Source organism: Phalacrocorax carbo, chromosome 6 (assembly GCF_963921805.1).
Source record: "Phalacrocorax carbo chromosome 6, bPhaCar2.1, whole genome shotgun sequence".
Classification (NCBI taxonomy): domain Eukaryota; kingdom Metazoa; phylum Chordata; class Aves; order Suliformes; family Phalacrocoracidae; genus Phalacrocorax; species Phalacrocorax carbo.
In genome coordinates this window covers 60,172,473-60,193,311 of record NC_087518.1, presented here as the reverse complement: position 1 = coordinate 60,193,311, position 20,839 = coordinate 60,172,473, and the positions used below count along the sequence as shown (strand labels likewise).

The following is a 20,839-nucleotide window of genomic DNA, read 5'->3' as shown; positions in this document are numbered from 1 at the left end:
GAAGCACGAGTGCGTGCCGGAGGGAGCTGCCTCTCGGAAAGCGCCCGCTGCTCACCTGCTCTACCGTTGGAAAGTTCCGTGAGACGGTCTTGGAGCTTTTTGGTGTCAGACGCCCTTGGGGTTGAGTCGTCGTGTTGAGAAACGCCTGTTGGTTCGGTTTGGGCTTGGGGATATTGAGTTGTGTTACATGGCACGGGCATAAGGAGAACTGACTCCGCCTGTACAGTCTGAGTCTGGAATGGAGAATTGGGGGTGCACAAGTGTCTTCTGTGTTATCAGTACTCAGAAATCCCCCTTTGCCGCTGCAGCCCTCTGTTACTAGCTCTCACATTTTTAACTCAAGTCTTGCAGTATTACGATGATTCCTGTCATCGATTCAACGGTTTCCTCCTTTTTCAGAAAGACCATCTTCGCCCATGTCCCTTCATAGTAAAGATAAAGTGGTCTGAGCTGACACACCGACCGTTTTTTAAGAGACTTTATAGGTGGATGTAAGCCTTCTGGTGGCCAGCATTTTAAAAAATAATAATAAAAAAAAGCCCCAGAAAACAAAAAAAAAAACCCAGCCTGAAACAACAAAGCCATGCTGCCCCTTGGATAACAGGTTGTAGCTGGGCTGTGCAGACTGCTGGGAGGGAGATGGGGGAGAGAGAACTGGATGCCAGGAACGGTACAGAGAAAGTCGTGGAACACAAGAGCTAAGTTTTAGGATTTCAGAGGCATGCTTACGTTTAAATGAAACCAAAGGAAATGGGAGGTGGGGGTGGGTTCGAAGGAAGGAATTCAGTTTTTCAAGGGAGAAATGGGAGAGGGAAGAAACTGGAGGATAGAGATGGATACCGAGGGAGGGGTAAGGGTGAATCTGAAGTGTGGGAGATTGAGCGGGAAAGGAAAAAGTGTTTGTGGTAATATGCTGGAAATGAGAAGGAAGGAAAAGCGGGTGACAAAGGGAGGCGAGAGACAAAAAGCTGTGGGATCATTAAGAGAAAATGAAATGAAGAAAAGATTGTGAGGGAGAAAGGGGGGGGTGAGAGACATAGGATTATGACAGGTGAGAGAAACAGAACGATGGTTTTTCTGTGCCAGAGGAACTCTGGCTAAATTAACAAAGGGACATCTATGTGCCATTGCAAAGGCTGTAGAAAACCATGAGTCACAGTTCACATGTGAAATACTGTGAGTGGGATACAGTTAATACAGTGAAGGATAGTGGAAGTCAGAAAGCTGCTAGATGATTGGTAATAATTATATACAGATATGCATCACAATTAATCTTTAAGTACTACTTTGAGGCCCCAGGTTTCTGGAAGTGCTGTTTTATTCAGCTTTCTCTGTTAATCTTTGTGTACTTCAGGTCACTAAATAAATAATAAAAAAAAAAGGCATTTAAAAGAAAAAGTAGTAATGGTGTTAAATTGATGCACTTGAAACGGTGACTTTTCTTGAGATGTCTGTTTGTACTTAGTGTAATGGAATGGCTGACAGCTGGTTTCAGTTGCCATAGTGTAATTATGTAGAATAGACTTTTGCGATGACACTGTGTCAATTAAGGAATCTCTCACATTCTAGACTACAAAGGACAAAATGACAGTACAAGATATTTCTTCCGTTCTTTTTCATACGAAGATAGTGACACTGTGTGAAATTACAGTCCTGTTACGATGACACAAGTCAAATGATGCGAAAGAATTCTGGATTGATTAAAAATCATCAGCATTATAATATGGAATATGTATGATTTGATAAGTTGCTGTTATGTTTTGTTCGTTCTTCTTCGGAAGAGATTGGGGGGGGCTGACAGACTGGGGGCGTTTCTTGTTATATTTGAACTGGTGTGTGTCAATGCGAAAAATGCTACTTATATAACAACGTGCTTTAAATAGTGGCTCTTCGGTATGTGAAAATATTTTAATCCTATACATCTTGAGTAAATTTGAAAGCCATTGCAGAACATGAACCAGGATAGAAGGAGGTGATATTGTCCCATATTTTTGGTTATGTCTCCCTTTTTTTAAACTAAACCCAGAGGAGGGGGAAATTACCACTTTTTTCTTCTTTTCTCTTAAAGTATTCACTCTGTCCCAAAATCCCGACGAAGTCAGTGTCTTCATTTTTATTACGCAAAGCAGAATAATGCAAATTCTTCATTGTTTTGGAGAAAACTGCAATATCAAAACACCCTGATGCATAATGAATGTGTATAAAAAGCTCTTGAATTGAACTGAAAGAAAAGATGCTATAAGCATTTCCTGATAGTGAATGCAATTTCTTCTGGTCTCTCAGTATTGATCCTATGAGTTTTAATAGGTTTTTTTCAAGTAAAAAACAGTCTCATTTGCATGCAAATTATATAATGCTTCCAAATGATACATGTGGAGATCCTCCTCTGCCTGGTTTCCGCTGATTATTGATGTCTGTTTAAGGCTTGTTTTTGTTCCCTGCGTTAGCAATGTAGTATTTATTGACATTTTGATGTAGGAAACCACAAAACATCCTATCCAGTTAGATTAATTTATTTCTGTGGAAGTGCACAGGAAAAAAGATTCTCTGAACAAAGGCACGAGCAGACATTTATCTCATTTAAAAATTCAGAAACATTCTAGTTTTAGAATCGCTGCCTCTGTGACGTCTGTAAGGAACTAGCCAACTGAGTCATCTTATTATTTCAGCATCTAAAAAAGATTACTCCAGACCGTTAAGGTGGCTTGCATCATTCCGTGCCGTGGAGTAACTCTGGCATTTTAATGAAGCCAGCCTCCCTTTAATTCCGATCCTTTCTCATGTACAACATGTGGTGTGTAGTTCCCAGCTTGCCAGGTCTGCATCTCACGTCTGTTTTGCGTGCAGCCTACTACAGCCCGGTCTTGTGAAATAGAAGCGATCGATGATTTCTTGATAAAATGGGAATAGTCTATGAATATTCTACTTTTAATGTCACTGGTAAATGTAATGACAATTAATACATGTTTTCAGCTTTAAAAAAAAAGTTATGTAAGCGCAAAGTGTTCGTGTAACTAAACATTTAAGTCGCCGTACATGCTCTGCTGTACGTACACTACAAACTCTCATTTATTACTGTAGTTACACGATGTTTGCACTTCTGCAATACAGTTTGTATAACAGCACTTGGTGTCACTCACTAGACTATGCCGTGTTTCCCTGCCAGTTCGTGTCAAGTATCGGAAAACATTTTTCTACTCACGTTTGATACGTTAGATAATAAACCAACACAGTAAAGGCAGGATAAATGATTAAGTAGAATGGAAGGAGAGAGCGCTGCATGGCCGTATCCTTTCGCTGGTAGTGGACAGTGTCACTGGCAATGGGAGCAGTGGTTACGCTGGTGTTCTGGAAGGTGGAAGAGGAGAGTTTGGGAGCCGCAGCTCTTCTGCGGGTATAAGTTTGCCAACAGTAAAGCTGACACGGGGTGGCTTTTTGTTGGCAGACAGGGAAACCAAGTCAGCACCGAACCCCTACTTCCCTTTCGTCTTTAGAGGCATCCACTTCAGCACAGCTGGAGCACACTGGGGAAGCTGTGCAGAGGACTCGCCTGCCCTTCCCTTTGGGGATAAGTGGAACACTTTGGACTTCAGGTGTGACTGTCTTAAGTTATCATTAAAACTTATTTCAGGTGTTAAGACTAGGAGGTATATACTCATTGGTACAGTTTATCTAATGTCTTAATGTTTAGCACGGTCACATGTACTATATACCTTTTGGTACTGTATATCTTTGGACAGAGTTCCTCTTTTTCTCAGGTGCTACCACTACTAGTGGTGCAGCAGCAACTCATGATCATAGGATGCCCTGAGCCGGGAGGGACCCACAAGGACCATCGCGCCCAGCTCCTGTCCCTGCCCAGGACACCCCAAATTCACACCGTGTCTCTGAGGGCCGTGTCCAAGGGCTTCTGGAACATCGCCAGGCTGGTGCCGTGATGCCTCCCTGGGGAGCCTGTGCCAGGGCTCCACCACCCTCAGGGGGAAGAGCCTTCTCCTAATGCCCAGCCTAACCCTCCCCTGGCACAGCTCCCTGCCGTTCCCGTGGGTCAGCATGACAGCAACATCTCAAAACTTCCCAAATCAAGTCCCCACCTTCATATACTCCCATCATGTTTCCCCCACATTAGAAGTTCAGCAGCAGTTGGCCTTGCCCACCTTGGGACTTCAGTCCCAGCCTCCTCCTTACCGAACCCTGGCACGATGTTCTGAGACAGCTTTCCCTAGATATCCCCTCAGTGAACCGTGGGCTCAGTCCTATACCCACAGTGACCCTGGTCCCATCTGCCTAAAGTCGCTTGCTACTTTAACATACCCTGTCTTTTTGTAGCATGGCTGTGCTCAAAGTTTGGTTTGAGCTTGCAGAACAAGTGAAATGTGCCAGCTGTGTTGACGCTGCCTGCGGTGGCACAGCTCAAGTGTGAGAAAATACTTTACAGATACGTAATAAAATTAATTTTAAAAAGGAATAGTTTAACATCTTTGCATTCTGGGCATAATAACTGGCTTTGTATATTGATTTTAATTACCAAGCCTAAAAATATGGAAGATCCTTAATGAAGTTACTTAAATGAAAATGCAGGTTGTTGTAATTGTTTGCATTGAACCAGAGTTGAAGATAATAAAAATAATAATCCTGGACAACACAGGAAGGGAAAAATATAACTCTCATATGCAGTGAAATACCAAACTGAACAAAAATGATTTGAAAACCATTTTGTCTTTGACTTAGTGAAAAAATTCCCTGCTATACTAGTTTGTAATTATTCGTTTAGAGTGGAAAAAAAGGAATGGGTAGGTGTAATTGCCTGGGGAACAGACAGCTAGTGCCACTTAAGATGCTGTAGGGTATCTAGGCTGGTCTCTGAGTGCCGCTTCGGAAAGAGGCGGGTCTCCTGCATTGGCTGTGTCGCTTCTGCCGTCTGCATGGTTATGTGTCAGGGACATCTCCAGCGTAACTAGACTTCTGTGTTTTGCTGCTGAGCTGAGCTTACAGTGTCTGCTGGCTGTTTTTAGCAGCTCTAACAATCTCTGGCATATCAGAACAGTTTCATTCATCTGGAAGAGCAAAAATATTTGCTAATATGTACAACTTCTGTTTAACTAATACTCCTTTTCATTGGAATAAACGAGAATTGGGGATGATGAAGTGCCTTACCAGTCACCGCAGGCAAAATGGTTGAAAGTTCTCCCAGAACAGTTGTGTAAAGGGAGTTTACACTCCTGGCCTGTTCAGCCAGGATTAGAATTCCAGTGGATTTTAATGGTGCCGAAGAAAATCCTATCAAAGTTGGTGTGGTTCGACCCCAGCCGGCAGCTCAGCCCCACGCAGCCGCTCGCTCCCTCCACCCCAGTGGGTTGGGGAAGAGAATTGGGAGGGTAAAGGCGAGGAACCTCGCGGGCTGAGACACAGACAGGGTAACAGGGAACGCAAACGCCGCGCACACAAGCAGAGCAAGCCAAGGAACCCATCCCCTCCTCCCCACGGGCAGCGGGGCTCAGCCATCCCCAGGGCAGCAGGGCTCCATCACGCCCAACGGTGCCTGGGGAAGGCAAACGCCATCCCTGCCAGCGTCCCCCCTTCCTCCTCCTCCCCCGGCTCCGTGTGCTGGGCATGAGGCTGTGTGGTGTGGGACAGCCCTGGGGGCGGTGGGGGTCACTGTCCTGGCCGTGTCCTCCCAGCCCCTTGTGCCCCCCAGCCCCTCGCTGGTGGGGCGGGGTGAGGGGCAGGAAAGGCCTTGGCTCTGCGCAAGCCCCGCTCAGCAGGAGCGAAACCACCCCTGGGTTATCAGCGCTGTTCCCAGCACAGATCCAGGACACAGCCCCATCCTGGCTGCTGCGGGGGAAGTTAACTCCATCCCAGCTGAAACCAGCACAAAGTACACCCAGGTAACTTGTTTGTGTTTCCAGGTGATGGGCAGGGGCTCGTGCTGTGCCGTAGACCAGTATCTGTAGGGAAAGGTGCCATTTACATCTACAAATACATTTCTTAAACACCGGCATCCTCTTAGGAATCTCCAGCTGTGTCTGTAGCACGTGGTTTAACTTTAAGGATTTTATGCTCAGTCTTTCAATACGCCGTCAGAGAATTGGAACGTCCCAAGCCAAAGTCTCGTTCCCCATTGCGGGTTGCATTGTCAGATCCTGACACTGCTCGTTTTATTCATGACTGGAGTCTCGCTCTGTGCGGCATAGCGTTCGCTTTGAATGAACGCCTCCGTGGACATCGGCCTGTTTGACAGGCAGCGAGTCGCAGGTGTTGCGTAGGGTCTGCTGTGACCGAGTACTTCACGTTGTTTGAACGCCACGTCATCCCCTGGCTGTTCTGAGCCAGCTCTCCTGGGACGGAGAGGTAAAGATATTTGTTATGAAAACCAGTTTCATGTTACTGATGGTTGTTGAAAATTGGAGTGTGGAAGAGGTGGTGGAAGAGGAAGGAGGCGTGTTGATTTTTAGTCTCTCAGTTATTGCTAGTTTGGAGAAAGCTGGAGTGAGATTCTGGCATTAATTTCTCACTGGAGAAACTTTTGTGGAACCTCAACCACGTGCTAATTCTAAGGGCGCTGTATTGTCTTCTGGCCCTTAATGGAAACTCCGGCGTTAACCCATCTGGGTGGACTTTCCTTGGTGGGGCTTCTAGAGAGGGTGGGGGGAGTGGTGAAACGAAGGAAGAACTAGAGTCTGCAGTTAAGTAAACTTTTATATTGGCTATAGGAAGAAATGATAGGATGTAAATGGTTTGCTTTAATGACACTGTACCTTCATTAATGTAAGTGTAATGGAAATGCAGACCTGCCGTAGGTAATTCTCCCCCTCTGAGTGAGACTTCAGTTCGCTCCTGGCATTTCCTCCGTTGCTCCCTCGTAAGAGAATTATCCGGTCTAAGGAAACAACCAGGGCTTGCTTTCTCATGGCGTTAGGCACTGGGAGCTTGCTAACGTGCGTCCTCAGATTTTTATTGTGGAAAGAAATCTCGCTAGCTCTCGTGTATCAGCAAGCAGTTCCTTTTCTGAAGATGCGCACTGAATATTGGCAATCTGTGAAGCTGTGAGTTGTACCTAACTTCTTTAATCAGTTCCCTGGTTTGCTATTTAGGGAAACGGGGAAATAAGCGTTTACCCTGATCAGCATGTGGTTGAGGAAAAAGAGTTCAGAAGAGAATTCAGTAGCGCCGTATCTACAGGTGGCTCCGCAGGAAACCTCCCCCTCTCCTCATGGCGGGTCTGGGACGAGCGGCGCCGCTGGTCTGGTGTGAAGGACGGGCATCTCCGCAGAGGTGCTGCGCGCAGATGTGTGAAATAAGCTTTTCGTTCCCTGTGTCGTAAAGAACTGGTAATCTAACTGGCACTTTCGGGTCAGACCTTCAAAAGGGTTGCGACTCAGCCGCTGCCCAGTTGACCTAGAAATGGAAAAAGTATTTACAAGTACATAAAGCAGGCACAGGGGTTTTCAAACGCAGATCTGTTAAGCCACTAAAAATCCTACATCTGCCTCAGACTGAAGATGCTTTTAACTGTTTTGCAAGATAAAAAGAAAAGTGTTATCTTTGCATAGTCAACAATTTGCCTTTCTTTCTGGTGTCTTTGTCATAATGTTGTGTAACATGTTGGTACGTCTAAATAATGCCAGTCTTATTTAATAGATATAAATATATATAAAATAATAAATAAATATATATTAAATAGTATTCTACTAGCCAGTTAAAGGAAAAATATTTTGTATTTTCTCTTGAATTTTTGCTTCGTTGGTATGTGACCTCTCCCCCCCCCTTTTGTTTTCCCCTTTGTCTTTTCCCTCCAGAACTACTATGGAGCTGCCAAAATGATTCTTTCTGACAATCCGCTTGGCCTGACGTGCGGAATGGTGTGTCCAACGTCGGATCTCTGTGTTGGTGGCTGCAATTTGTACGCCGTTGAGGAGGGGCCAATTAATATTGGTGGATTGCAGCAGTTTGCTACTGAGGTAGGTAGGACTTGCGGATGTCTTGAATTCTTTGTATGTGCCGATGGGTATTGTGTAAGTGGTCGCCTTTGTTAACGATTTGTTTAAAAAAAAGTTGGAACTAATACAATAAAGGTGTAGGAATTTAGAATAATTCTGCTTTTTCTTGCAGCACATTCAGAAGCTTAGAAATGCTTTCATAATGCAGTACTTGATAGGAGCATAAGGGCGTTATTTGTGAACAAAATTACTCTAGAAACACTAGTAGTTGAGGCAATTTGTTTTTTAATGAAAGATTTATCTAAGCAGGTGAAATTGTGGATGCTACTGAAGTAGGCTGCATAGGGGAAAAAATCAGGAAATAGATTCGCTGCATGTTAAGGAGACGTAGAACTGTTCTGGGCACGGGGTAGATCCTACAGCAGAATTAGTGGGCATTTGTACTGGCTTTGGGGCAAAGTGTCAGATGAATTACACTTTTTACCATCCTGTTTTGCCAAAAGTAAGTAAGTAGTTTCAGGTTGACCTGAAACGTGTGTCTGTGTGCATCTATCAGGTGCACACACGCGCGTGTATGTGTAAATGTATTAGTTCATAAAGGTACGTGTGCACTTTGGCTACTGAAGCAAAGGTGGTCCCTTGCTGCTTGGTGTTAGGAAGCCTTCCCGAGGGCTTCTGTTGAGGCACATGTGCGCTATTTGTGACTGCAGAGTTTCAATGCTCCGGCTTCTGTCTGAAGAAAGACGGGGGCTGCTGCTCACTTGTCGTCTTCCTGTGAGGGCATGGAGAATTTGTACCAAACTCATGGTCTCAGCCGGCACCTCCTCTGATCTGTCTGAAGTATCTTTGGGTAGAAATTGTGATTTTTGGTCTCTGTAAAAGTAGAGGAAGTTGTAGTTGTATTCAAAAAAAGGGCATATGCATGGGTTAAGATTGCACGTTTCTATACAGTCCTTAACTGATGAGCGTGTCCCTCTTGTGTATCTTGAGCCACTTGGCTGGTCATATTTACAAACATACGATGCAATTCCAGTCCCCTTTACCAAGCCTGGGACAGACTTGTTGGACAGACCAAAATAGAAATGAGAGTCAAGCTGGAAGTAAGAGCTGATATGTCTGTGAGGCTGTTTTTTTCCCGTGCTGCCACTCACAGGCTTCACATCCCTTCTCAGTGGCTGTGGGTCATGATTCGATGAGCAAACATTGCTACCTGCTGCAGTTCTTCTCCTTTTATCTGTTCGTAGCCCTCCTTCCTTCTCTCCAGGAGGCTTGTAGACCTTCTGGAGCACTTCTGAACTTCTCTGCTAGCTGTTGCTGAACCTCCTCTCCTCTCTGGCATTTAAGTAGCCCCATCCCCTTTGACTTTCTTGGGATTTGAACATACGAGCATAAGAATCAGCACAGTTTGGACCAAAGGTGTCGTTTACGGGCTGAGGTTAGAGGCACTGAACTGGATTTGTTCTACAATGTATATTCAATAGTTGGGTTTTATCAGTCAAGAGGCAATTTTATTAGCTTTTCTTCTAATGGCCTTTATTCCTTACATATAGAAAACTTAATATTTGTTGCAAAGCAGAAGACTTATTTTTTTTCTTGAAAACAAGAAAGATTAAGCAGTTGTCAAGTAGATGATAAATACAGTGGTGAAATATTACTGTTTAGAAACCAAATGGAAGTAATATCTGTTAAAACTTGATTTGTGTCTCCTTTTAGCCCTAATGCTATGATTAATAGAGGGGAATTATGGCTTGATAGATAATGCTAAATATCTGCCATTTTTCTTCAAAAATCTTTAGAAATCTATTAAAAAAGCTCAGTGCTAGCACAATGATTGATATGAAAACTGCAGAGAGGATGAATAGCTCAGAATGGCTTTGCTCCTAATGTTTCAAGTTTGTTTAATGTGATATTAGTTTTGAGAGTTTGAACAACATAAAATCTCTGCGCAGTTCTGTTTAGCACTCTAACAAAAACATTTCAGTAAATGTTATCTGTAGTATTTTTAATTATTTAAACTAATTTTAATGTAATAAAAATATAGTTTAAATAGTTAAACTGTTATTTAACTTAATATTTAGCATCCTAAAATGTTAAATGTAGTTGTTAGTAACCTTTCAGTTTACTGCTGTTTAACAAAGATTTCGTCTGTATTGTAGTACTCATAATTACAGAAGTGACTGCCTATTATTACTAATTAATACTTTTCTTTTTTAGCTTTCACTCAGTTAAATTTTCCTATGAAACTAGTTGAAAAAGATATAATGGTATGAGAGCTTCCAAGTAACAACCGTTACAAGAATATAGATCAAAATACGGGAGAAGATCATAAGGTGCTACTTCTCGGACAAAAAACTGGCCCAGATACTGCAGGCGAAGTGTGTTCCCAGCTTCACCTAGACAAATAACTTGGCAAATTGTGTAATTTAGGCGTGCAACACGTGCTACTCTTAATGAGAGCTGCGCGGTAATCCTCACGCTCTGTGTAATAGTTTGTCCCACAGGGGCTTATTTACTGAAAACTCCATTGTGCATAAAGCCAGTTTTAGACTTTTTTTTCCTTGGAATTAGTCTGAGGATCATCACTTGATGCATTACGAGAGCGAGCCCTAATAAAAAGGCACAACTGCTCGCTGAGATAAAAGATAAAATTGCACTAAAGCGGGAACGTGGGTTTAAAATGGAAAATATATGGGTATGACGTATGCCCCTTTGTGCTTCGGAACAATGACTGATCATCTGTTCATACTGCAGATAAAACTCCCTAATTGTAAAATATTTGTCTTGCATACGATAGAACACAAAAAATGGCACCTCGCGCCTCCTGCGTTTTCCTTCTGCCCTTCCGTATAGGCTTGCAACTGTGCGAGGCTCGTTCTCAAAGTAAATTGTGACCCAGTCTGAAAAAAAAAAAGTGGATTTTTGACAATTAAGTGTTCAAGTGGAGAAAAAGGAAATGTCCGTTTGTATTTGTGATGTAGAATGTGTATACTGGGATGCAGTTACCACGGTAACTGTTGCATCTAGAGAATAACATGGAGTAAAAGCTCACTATTATAAATGATGAGTGTCAAGCGCAGGTTACACCTGCTACTGCTCAGGTCAAAATTATATTAATGTCTTTATCTGTCTCCTTTGCCCAAGTACTTTGGAATCAGGAAACATCTCTGGTTTTGGAACACAAGTTCAGTGAAAATATAGTGAGATTGCAGGGACAGTACATGCAGGCGTGAGCTATATGCCTGTCAGTCCCACGAAATAAACTAAAATTACTGGTTCCTCAAGTACAAGTTTGTAAGCTTGCAGGAAAAAAGAAGCACGACCTACTGTGTTGTCTGTTGTAGCATCAGTAAGAAGCCCTCAAAACCTTACATTTCTGGATAGACGTTACCGAATCTGAAGGTTCTCCTGTGTTTCTAGTTAACCATTCTGAATGAAGGAGCACAAGCTACCCAGAAAATGTATTATTTTGATTGCTGCGTACTAGATCTAAATACTAGATCATTCAGTACCGTGACTCTTGTGCCCGCTAAGGTTCTGGCGGTTTGTTCCTCTCTGGAGATCTATTGTGGCTGCTGTTGGAGCAGCAAGAAATTGGAAAAGGAAACTCGATAAGTTGGTTGTTTGGTTTTTTTTCCTAAAAGATGCATTGTACAAGCTTACCTGCTGTTAACCTCGGGGCGTCTCAGCGGAGCGCCCGGGCCGGGAGGTGGGCCGCGGTGAGGGACCCCCGGGGAGCGCTGAAGCTCCCGTCTCCCCCGACCCGCCGCGGGCAAGGAGGCAACGGCTGCCCAGAGGGATTGCTGTGGAGGGGTGCGCTGCACCCTGGGCCTCGGAGCCCCTCTTTTACTTGCGTGTTGACAGGTCTGATCAGTCTTGACATCGTTGCGGGGAGAGGGTGGTTCTTGGGGAGCCGCGGCTGCTGCGGTGGGGCGGCCCGGGGGTGGCTGCCCGGGCCCCTCACCGTCGCCGGCACGGGCGGGCGTGCTGCATCAGCGGAGGAGGGTTGCTCTGGGGAGCTAAAACGGCAGGAAAAATCTAATTGCTCGTATTAATTTTTAACACGTAGAATCCCAGAACGGTCTGGGTTGGGAGGCACCTTTAGAGCCCATCCACAGCCCAACCCCCTGCAGCGAGCAGGGACGTCTTCAACTACACCAGGTTGCTCAGAGCCCTGCCTTTAGGTTTTATTCTCTTTTAACTCATGTTGAAATCTAAAATAATAAATTATAAAATTTTAGGCTTGTTTGAAGGGGGTGATGTATCCTTCTACAGTAGTTCAGGGGATGAATCTGAAGACTTGGGATTTCTCAGGCCAATGCTGAAAGACTTGCTGATATTTGGACAAGTTATATAAATTTCTCTACAGCGTGTTTTACAGATATTAAACATTCCTTGGGGTTTTTTTAAAGGCATTTACATGAATGTTGCTGTGGCCTTTTTAGCAGTGGGATTAATGAGATGTAGAGGTATGGACTCAGCAGGGTCCTAGATCCGTGGGGTTTAATGGGACTGGGATAATATTAATGTCTAGTTGTTGTGTAGTTTTAAAAAGTCTTTCATGAGATGCTTTAGGCCCTAGTTTTGTCAACGCTCACCTACTTGCATAAAGGTTTGCAGTACTGCAACTTTAGCTGTTAACTTGTCGGAGGGAGGATCGGCAAGTTTTCCTAACAAGCTCACGTTTGTGGAAAAACCACTTCCTGTACGTCCTGTGCTATCCGCTGCAATTAAATGAAATTAATCATGTGACCGTGTAATTTGACAACTTCATGAATATCACTGAGCGTGCGGTTTGCTTCACCTTTTATTAAAATCTGTGCAGAATATTGTTTTCTCCTTTAAATATGCAACTGCCCCATGTGAATGTAAGCCAGCCTACAGACAAATATCCATGGAAACCAGTGGGCAAGTGTGAAACTAATACAATCAGTTCCTAAATGTTACTGATTTCGTTGCCTGTAGTTTCCTTTCTGTGCGCTGGCAGAATCTGATAACAAATCAGAATATACTAACACGTTTCACGCTGAAATAAATACTAGCTAGGTGCTAATGTCTACGTTGGTGGTTGTTTGGTATCTCATCACCTTAGCGAGGGATAGTTGACAGCAAACCTGACTAATAAACTTATTTCTATAGCCTTTTAAGCATGGAAGCAGGCACTGTGCCTGAAGAACATGAAGGATTTAGTTACGAAGCCAAAACTTATGTTACTAAAAAATTACATTTTCCCACTGCTCCTTCCATTTCCCCTATATCTATTTTTTTTTTATTTCAGCCTTTTCTGTTGATGAAGGTTTTGTGATTAAGGTGAGAGATTAAACAGACACACTTTTTATTTCAGAAACATGACCTTCCTTGGATGTCTTGGAGACTACCAAATACGCTTTCTGGCAGCCTGTCTTGTTTCGTAGGATTAGGCAAAGGCTTTTGTACATTTTGACGTCGAGGTTAAACTTTCAGTCTGTTTACTGTTTTATTTAACACATTCTTTGTCATAGTCCAAAGATAATTTTATATAAAGGTGCATTTAGAGGAAAACTGCCTGATCGTATTTGAATTCTGCACATAGGCGGAGAAGGGCATCTGCAGCATATTCCTCTTAGAAAAAATCTGATCAGAAAACTCAAAAGTGACTGAAGTGAGTTACTTTAATTTATTCTAATTTATATAAAAATTGAGATAACAACTTTGAATAACAGTTCTAACCTGCTCTAATGGTTTTAAATGGTTTAGATTCATTTAAATCATGCTTACTATGCCATAAAATGATTTTCATCAGGTTAGCAAAATGCATTTCTCTGAGTCACCTGCCACTCTGCCAAATGTCACATCTTTTCATCAAAACATGCTAATACTGGAGTCGCGTAGTGAAGAAAAGAACCGGGATTTTATTACATGAGGAGAACAATAAGCTTTTCCCTGTCTGCGTTCTGAAAAACAGCTAAACTGAGCTGGCTGGAGCTTTCCAGGAGAATTGAGCTCGGATCGGACGCTCAGCAACAGTTTGCTTAAGCGGGAAATACTGTGGAACGTTAATACAAACTTCTGTTTGCGTACAGTGCCTGGAATTAGGCGCTTTGTCGAGGACACCGAGCGTTTTGCAGCCCCGCGGCAGGGAAGGGGTGTCCGATTTACAAGGGAGAAGAGAACAAACCTCCAGATTTCACACTGGAGAGAACACTGAGCAAGCGCACTCACACCTTTATGCGTGGAAATAATGCAAATAGGGAAACTGTAATGTGTTATAGATGTCTGAGTTTGTTTGAGTTGTTGGAACTTTAGCAAAATAGCTTGGCTGTCTTGGTCTGGCCTGTTGTATCTCGCTTGAGGACAAAGTCTCCATAATCTTTCTTGCAAGCTGGGATGTCCTTCCTACGGACCCGAACGGACACGAAGCGTGAGAAGGGGATGGAATCCGCGTGGCTTTGGTTTGAATAGGCCCTATGTGGAGAAGTAATGATAATTGCAGAGTATTTGATTAAAAGTTAAAGAATAAATGCTCAGTGTTATTAATGTCTATCAATAATCTATTTAACCTCTGCTGTTTGTGTATGAGAGAGCGCCAGAGGGAAAGGCAGGCATGGGGACGATGGCCGAGTCTTTCCACTGAGAGTCAGCTTTGAAATTCATCATTTGGTCTCGTTTTCCTGAATGGGTCTTGGTTACAAAGCACTGCAAAACAAAAATGAAATCATCTTTTTGAGGGGGAGGTGGATAAGAAAGGCAATTGTATTAAACTTTACTTGCGTCCTGACCACAGTCTGAGCAGAGAAAAATCGGAGAGGGCCGTTGCGTGTAATGCGGCATTGAACACTTGCTTGCAGGTCAGTCGTCTCTGCCCACCAAAGGGTTTGTACAGAGGAATTCAGTGATATTTAATTAGGTGAATTACAGTGTAGGGAAACTTCACCATGAGGTGAGCGAAAATCTTTTGAAATGCATTGAAGCAATTTGCTATTTTCACACAGTTACCCTGCCAGCCTTAATATGCAAAACTGCTGCTGAATTCCAGATGGCGAGATATCGCCGCACAAGCTGGCTGTGCCGCATACAGGCAGTTTCACCCTAGTTGCAAATAGGCAGAATTAAAGCTGACCATTCAGCCTGAACTACGAGGATTTGCTGCGTGAGTGCTTGGTTTCTGGAGCTTAACGCTGCGCTACAGGAGCGCGGCGCTTCGGTGTAACGTTTAGTTGATGGGTATGGCTGTTCGATGATAAATATAAAAATAATTGTGTCAACAACAAAGTAGGTTTACTGATAAATTTATTAAGCATATGCATATTCATAGCGTTCAATATGCACATGGAATGTGCGAGTTATATCGTGTGTATTACTGACTAGCCTGCTGAAACAACTGCATGAGCCTCATGGAAATTTGGTAGCATTCAAGCCGTTTCTGTGTGAATGTAACAAAGCAGACATTTTAAAAATATCCTATTGCGTTGTGGTTATCACAGTCTAGTTTCACAGTACAATATAAGCTTTTCAGCCTGTGAAATCCATTAATAACCACGTTAAACCATCCCATATTGTATGAATTGTCAGGTTTAAATGATTCTTTTTTGAAAACAATTATCTGTCTCTTGCTTCTTGCAGTTTGTTAAAATGCTATGTCAATTTACAAAGACTGGGGGAATTTGACACAGAAATTTTAGAGGGGGAAGGAACTAATCATTGGTTTACCTAGCATGAGTGCTCAAGTACGCATGAAGAAAATGAACATTGATTCAAAACATAAATGAAAAATTCTGTTCATGAGTGGAATTGCCAAAGTTTAACTTGAAAAACCTTCGCTTCTTGAGTTCCAAGGTAAATAAAAACTGTCGGTAAACTTGTTAAATAGCTTAAATATGATAATTATTAAGGCAAATGGCAACGTATGTATATTAGAGGACTAGATAGCACTTATGAAACACAGTTCTGCATTGAAATAGATGGGGAATAATGCTGTCTTCTGGTAGTTTTTGAGGTGCAGCCCTGAAGTGTTTGTGATATGAGTGAGAATCTCAGCGCAATCTTGTATCCTTTTGGTCTAATATTGTGCTTCTGCTGGAGATATACTCCTTGGCTTAAATATTTTTCCCCCTAATCGCTAAAATGAAACAAAGATGTAACTATGCTCTTCCACGCTCCTAATCTTTAGTAGCCTGCAGGAGCTGAGGGTCTATTCTTTCATAGGTTACACAAGGTAGAGAGTCCATTCCCTCCCCTAGTGTATGTAAATGCAGAGGACAGTGAAGGCTGGCTTAGCGATTGTAGACTATTTCTGCCTCCTACCTGTAAGCCTGAGGAAAGAACTGATTTAAACCAAATCTGAAATAAGCTGTGTGATGTTGCCACTGGGTTAGGAGCCCCTTGTGCTGGGCTCTGTATAAATATGTAATAGTGGTCAGAGACTGTCCCAAAGTAATTTTAATAGTCAAGGCAGATAGGGCAGGTCATCACCAGGTGAAGCATTGAGGCATGGGGGGAACGGTCTTAACTTGCAGGTATGCCTACAACTCTTGGGCACCCCATTAAAAAGTGGAGAACATCTGCAGTAGATGATCAACTAACGTGAAATAAGTCTTATTAGGATTGTTTAAGAGGAGGCATCTAAAGAAGGGTTCACTTTGAAAATACAGCACTGACGACTAGGGGCAGTTCCTAAAAAGAGTTTCAAACCCCCACCTAAGGTTTTTACCTACCACCTCTACAAAGTCAAGCCGTAAGCGATTGATCCAGGGTCACACAAGAATGCCTCGTGAAGAAGCAAAGTCCCTTCACTGGTGTTACAATCCTTTGCGTTATTCGCAAGAATACTTTTCTAGTAGCAAGAATAATCTGCACGTTGTTTGGAAGGAAAGTTTTGGTGTTACAGAGATTCTCTGCCATTTGGCTGACATTGCTTTACTATTCTGTCACTGGTAGTCTGGTTCCATCTTCACTGTAAAACGTACAGTGGTGAAGGATCTGACTTCAGACATTTATAAGACAAGAAGAGTTATAGAAGAACCAACAATGTCCCTACAAATGCACACGTGTCAGCTGGGAATCCCTATAACGTTACAAAGCGATCTGCGATAATACATCAATGATACGTGACGGTACTAGCGGAAGCTTCCATCACATTATTCATAACAAAATTTAAGGAGGGAATGTAAAGTATGTAACCTGTTGAATGTGTTGCTTTTCAGGTGTTCAAAGCTATGAATATTCCTCAGATCAGAAACCCTTCCTTACCTCCTGTAGAAGATATGCCTGAAGCCTATCGTGCGAAGATAGCTCTCCTTGGCGCGGGACCTGCAAGTATAAGTTGTGCTTCCTTTTTGGCTCGATTGGGCTATTCGAACATCACCATATTTGAAAAGCAGGAGTACGTTGGCGGCTTAAGGTAAAAAGCAATGGCAAAAAAGCGCTATTACTAATGGCTGTAGAATCACAGACTCACAGAAGGTGGGGGTTGGCAGGGCCCTCTGGAGCTCACCCCGTCCCACCCCCCGCTGGAGCAGGCACCCCCAGAGCAGGGGCACAGGGCCGCGTCCAGGCGGGGGGTGAATGTCTCCAGGGAAGGGACCCCACAGCCTCTCTGGGCAGCCTGTGCCCCTGCTCTGGCACCCGCACAGGGAAGGGGTTTGTCCTCATGTTCAGGGGGAGCTTCCCGTGTTCCAGCTTGTGCCCGTGGCCCCTTGGCCTGGCGTTGGGCACTAAAGAAAAGAAAACATAGCAAAAAATATTGTGCAAACATAGCTGATACACGATGCCTCTACCTTTATCAAAGGAAGAGAGTAGAAGATTTCCGATCTGGATAACTTATTTTTTATTTAAATAGCTCATCATGCAGGTTAAACCTGATACAGTTACAGGCAAGCTTTAACTGAAAATGTGGTGGCTATGTCCTATATTCTCTTCATATGACCACTAAAATTCCAAGGCACAATTGTTGTTATCGAATTAACACCTTAGAAAATTATGTCAGGAACCATGTTCCCTTATCCAAGACTTTTAAAACAAAGTCAAGTACTTGCAGCGCTACTCAGTGAAAGAATTAGTAGCTGTTTAAAATGATTTAGACAGATACTAATTTCATGGAGAATTGTAAATCTAGACTGCTTACCTGAACTACCTTATGCAAATAAAGGTGGCAGTGAATAAATCCGTCGTGTATGCCTGGACTTACAGCTTTAGGAAGCCGTACCATAAGAGTGAAATAAACACCCTACAATTCTCAACCTTCCACAAATTGCAGATACAGAAGGGAAGGTACCTTTGCAGTTTTCCTGTATGGAAAACACTTGGCTGATATTTGCATGCTGTCATGTCCTCCACAACTAGAAGATTAATTTTTACCACTGTAAAAGTGGCTGAGATCATACCTTATAAGTTGGTTGGAATCCCTAAGTACAAGATAAAATATTTCAAAACCTGACTAGTGGATATCAAGGCATTCAAAATTAAAATGAAATTTTACATGTTGAAGATGTGCTCACGCTAAAGCCTTTACAAAAATAACATGTGAAAAGAAACAGAGAGAGGAAGAAGTGATGCACTCGCATTTCTCACTGCAGCATCACTGAGATCAATAGAGTTGACACCGTTAATGAATTTGATCCATAATGTCATAATGTCAAATACTTATTCAGTGCTCTGGAAGATAGAGAATCAATGCTGGAGAAGTTGAACTGATCACTTGCATTTTTCCCAGTGAGGTTCAGAAGTGTTCTACCCAGTTATCAAGGTGTTAATACACAGGTATTTAACTGGGAGCCCTTTTACTTGAGCTGGTTGCCATAGAGGATTGCGAATTTAGTATGTGAGATACCTATTCACCTGTCGAGCAGCACATGTTTTCGTAATTACCAGAATTAAAATCAGCTTTGTTGCTGTAAAGTCATAAGAAATAATGAGATGTTTCTAACAATGAAGCTTTACTTGGTGACGGCTTAGGCTCAGGTTGGACTCAGCCACATAATACAGTCATTTCTGCGGTTGCTTACTGTGTGCTTGCGTATTTGAAGCAATGTGATCTTAAGTTACATCTGTTCTTCATGTTTTAATTTGAATTTAAATTAAAGCTTTGTTGTTTGTCCTACTGCAGAAAGCCTTACACTAGGTTTTTCCTGTTCTGTTAGTATCCTTAATGGTCAAGCAGCGCATTTTAATGTCTGTCTTCCTAGTCTTAAAAGTCTTACGGCTGGACTCGATGACCTTAAAGGTCTTTTCCAACCTCAGTGATTCTATGATTCTATGAAAGAACGCATTGCAATCAAGGTCAAGCTTTACTTCCATTCATTGTCGAAAGTTTCACGTCTGGTTTAAGGGCATCAATTCCTTTTGTCCTTATTTTAATCTTGGAACAAAAGGGAGGCTGGCCTGTGGCAGCAATCATCCATTATTGCTGCTGTAAGTCTTTGCAGTACATCTCTTAACAAGTTTAGGTTATTGATGGGTGCGTTTTCAAGGCTTCACGAGCTATTGCAAGTGGCTAAAAAGACCGAATTAATTTTGGAATCAGCTGTTTGGAAGGGCAGCGCTTGTGCCCTTTCTTAAGTTTGCGCTGCCTGTTTTTTGTTTTTAGCTAGGATGCTCCTTCACGTGCTTGCTAGATCACAGGAAACTAATATTTAGGCGACAGAAAGCTGTCTAGGGATTGCAGTTCCCGAGGTGTGATATCTAAGCCTAGCATAAGTCAGTGGTTGTCTGGACACGTCTGAATTTTTCACATTCACGGGCAGATTTTCCTACGTTTTGCCAGCTGTGTAAAATCTATGCTTTATAGTGGAGTAGGCATGAGCAGATCACGCTCTTGCTTGGAGACCGTGAGCAAGCTTCACTGCTCACGCTCCCAGCTATGCCACTCCTTTACAGCATACCAAGGTATTTCTCTCACTAGGCCAAAGGGGTGTCCCTTGAGCAAAAGTAACTTGGGATCACTGAGAAACACCAAGCGCCTGTCCAAGCACCTCTAACTTGGGTCAGATTTGAGGCAGAGGTGAATGTGTGGGACACCGTTCCCACCCACTGCACCCCTCCTGCACCTCTGCCCCCTTTCCTTCTCCATTGCGCAGTCAGAGACTGTCTTCCCGTGCTGAAAGACATTATACCAGAATTATTGATGTACCAGTTGACTTCTATAAAATGGTGATTTTCACGGTAAATATGAATCCGTGTCTCCCCACAGCACTGCGTACATTTGCATATGAACCTATACGGACATTTGTATGTACATATACGCGGGTGTACCGCACAGCACAAAGCTATAGGCGATTGGTTAATAAGAGCACAGAATTGTTTACAAATTCTGACAGTGGCATGACACAGCCAGTGCTGTTCTGGATTCTTCTACGAGTCACGGAAACGACGCGCCTTCAATAAATGTATAGGTGGCTTGGAAGATAAAGCTGTCCTTTTTTTATTAGATTTCTTTATTGAATCACTGTTGCCGAATCATATTGATACATTGGTTTCTGCCTCAGACACCTTTCTACTTAGCATGACCTATGAAAGTTGTATCGTCGTGACACATTCATTACATCTGATATTTAGAACACTTTTCATTCCACGCTGGTCAGGAAAGGTTAAAAAAGGGGCAGTATTAGAAATTATAAGGAGGAACACCGGTTTCTTATCAATATAATTGAAGTTGATGCAACTTAAAATAAATAAAACCCTTTAGGCTGTCGAAATTAGACGCTAAAGATGGTGTGGTCACTATTAATGTGTAAAATAAAGCCACACAATCTCTTGTGCCTGTGCTTTGTTACGGAAATTATAGATCCATTAATTTGACAACAGATGAGACTGCTTGAAGCTTAGAAATATCTGGGGAGAGACTTTCACTTTTCTGCATAGTCAGGGTTTTTTTTATCTTCATTGAACAAAAGTAACTACAATAGAACTTCAACGTGTTTATCTGT

The 20,839-nt window shown here is 42.8% G+C and overlaps 1 protein-coding gene across 3 annotated transcripts in view; it reads left to right on the top strand.

Annotated features, from left to right (window-relative positions):
- The window catches only part of DPYD (dihydropyrimidine dehydrogenase), a 368,439-nt gene that overhangs the window by 104,854 nt on the left and 242,746 nt on the right, over window positions 1-20,839 (top strand). For all 3 annotated transcript variants that reach the window (XM_064455561.1, XM_064455562.1, XM_064455564.1), the window contains 2 exons: window positions 7,800-7,961; window positions 17,120-17,316. In XM_064455561.1, the coding sequence (XP_064311631.1) occupies window positions 7,800-7,961; window positions 17,120-17,316 (359 nt within the window). The remainder of the gene's footprint in view (window positions 1-7,799; window positions 7,962-17,119; window positions 17,317-20,839) is intronic.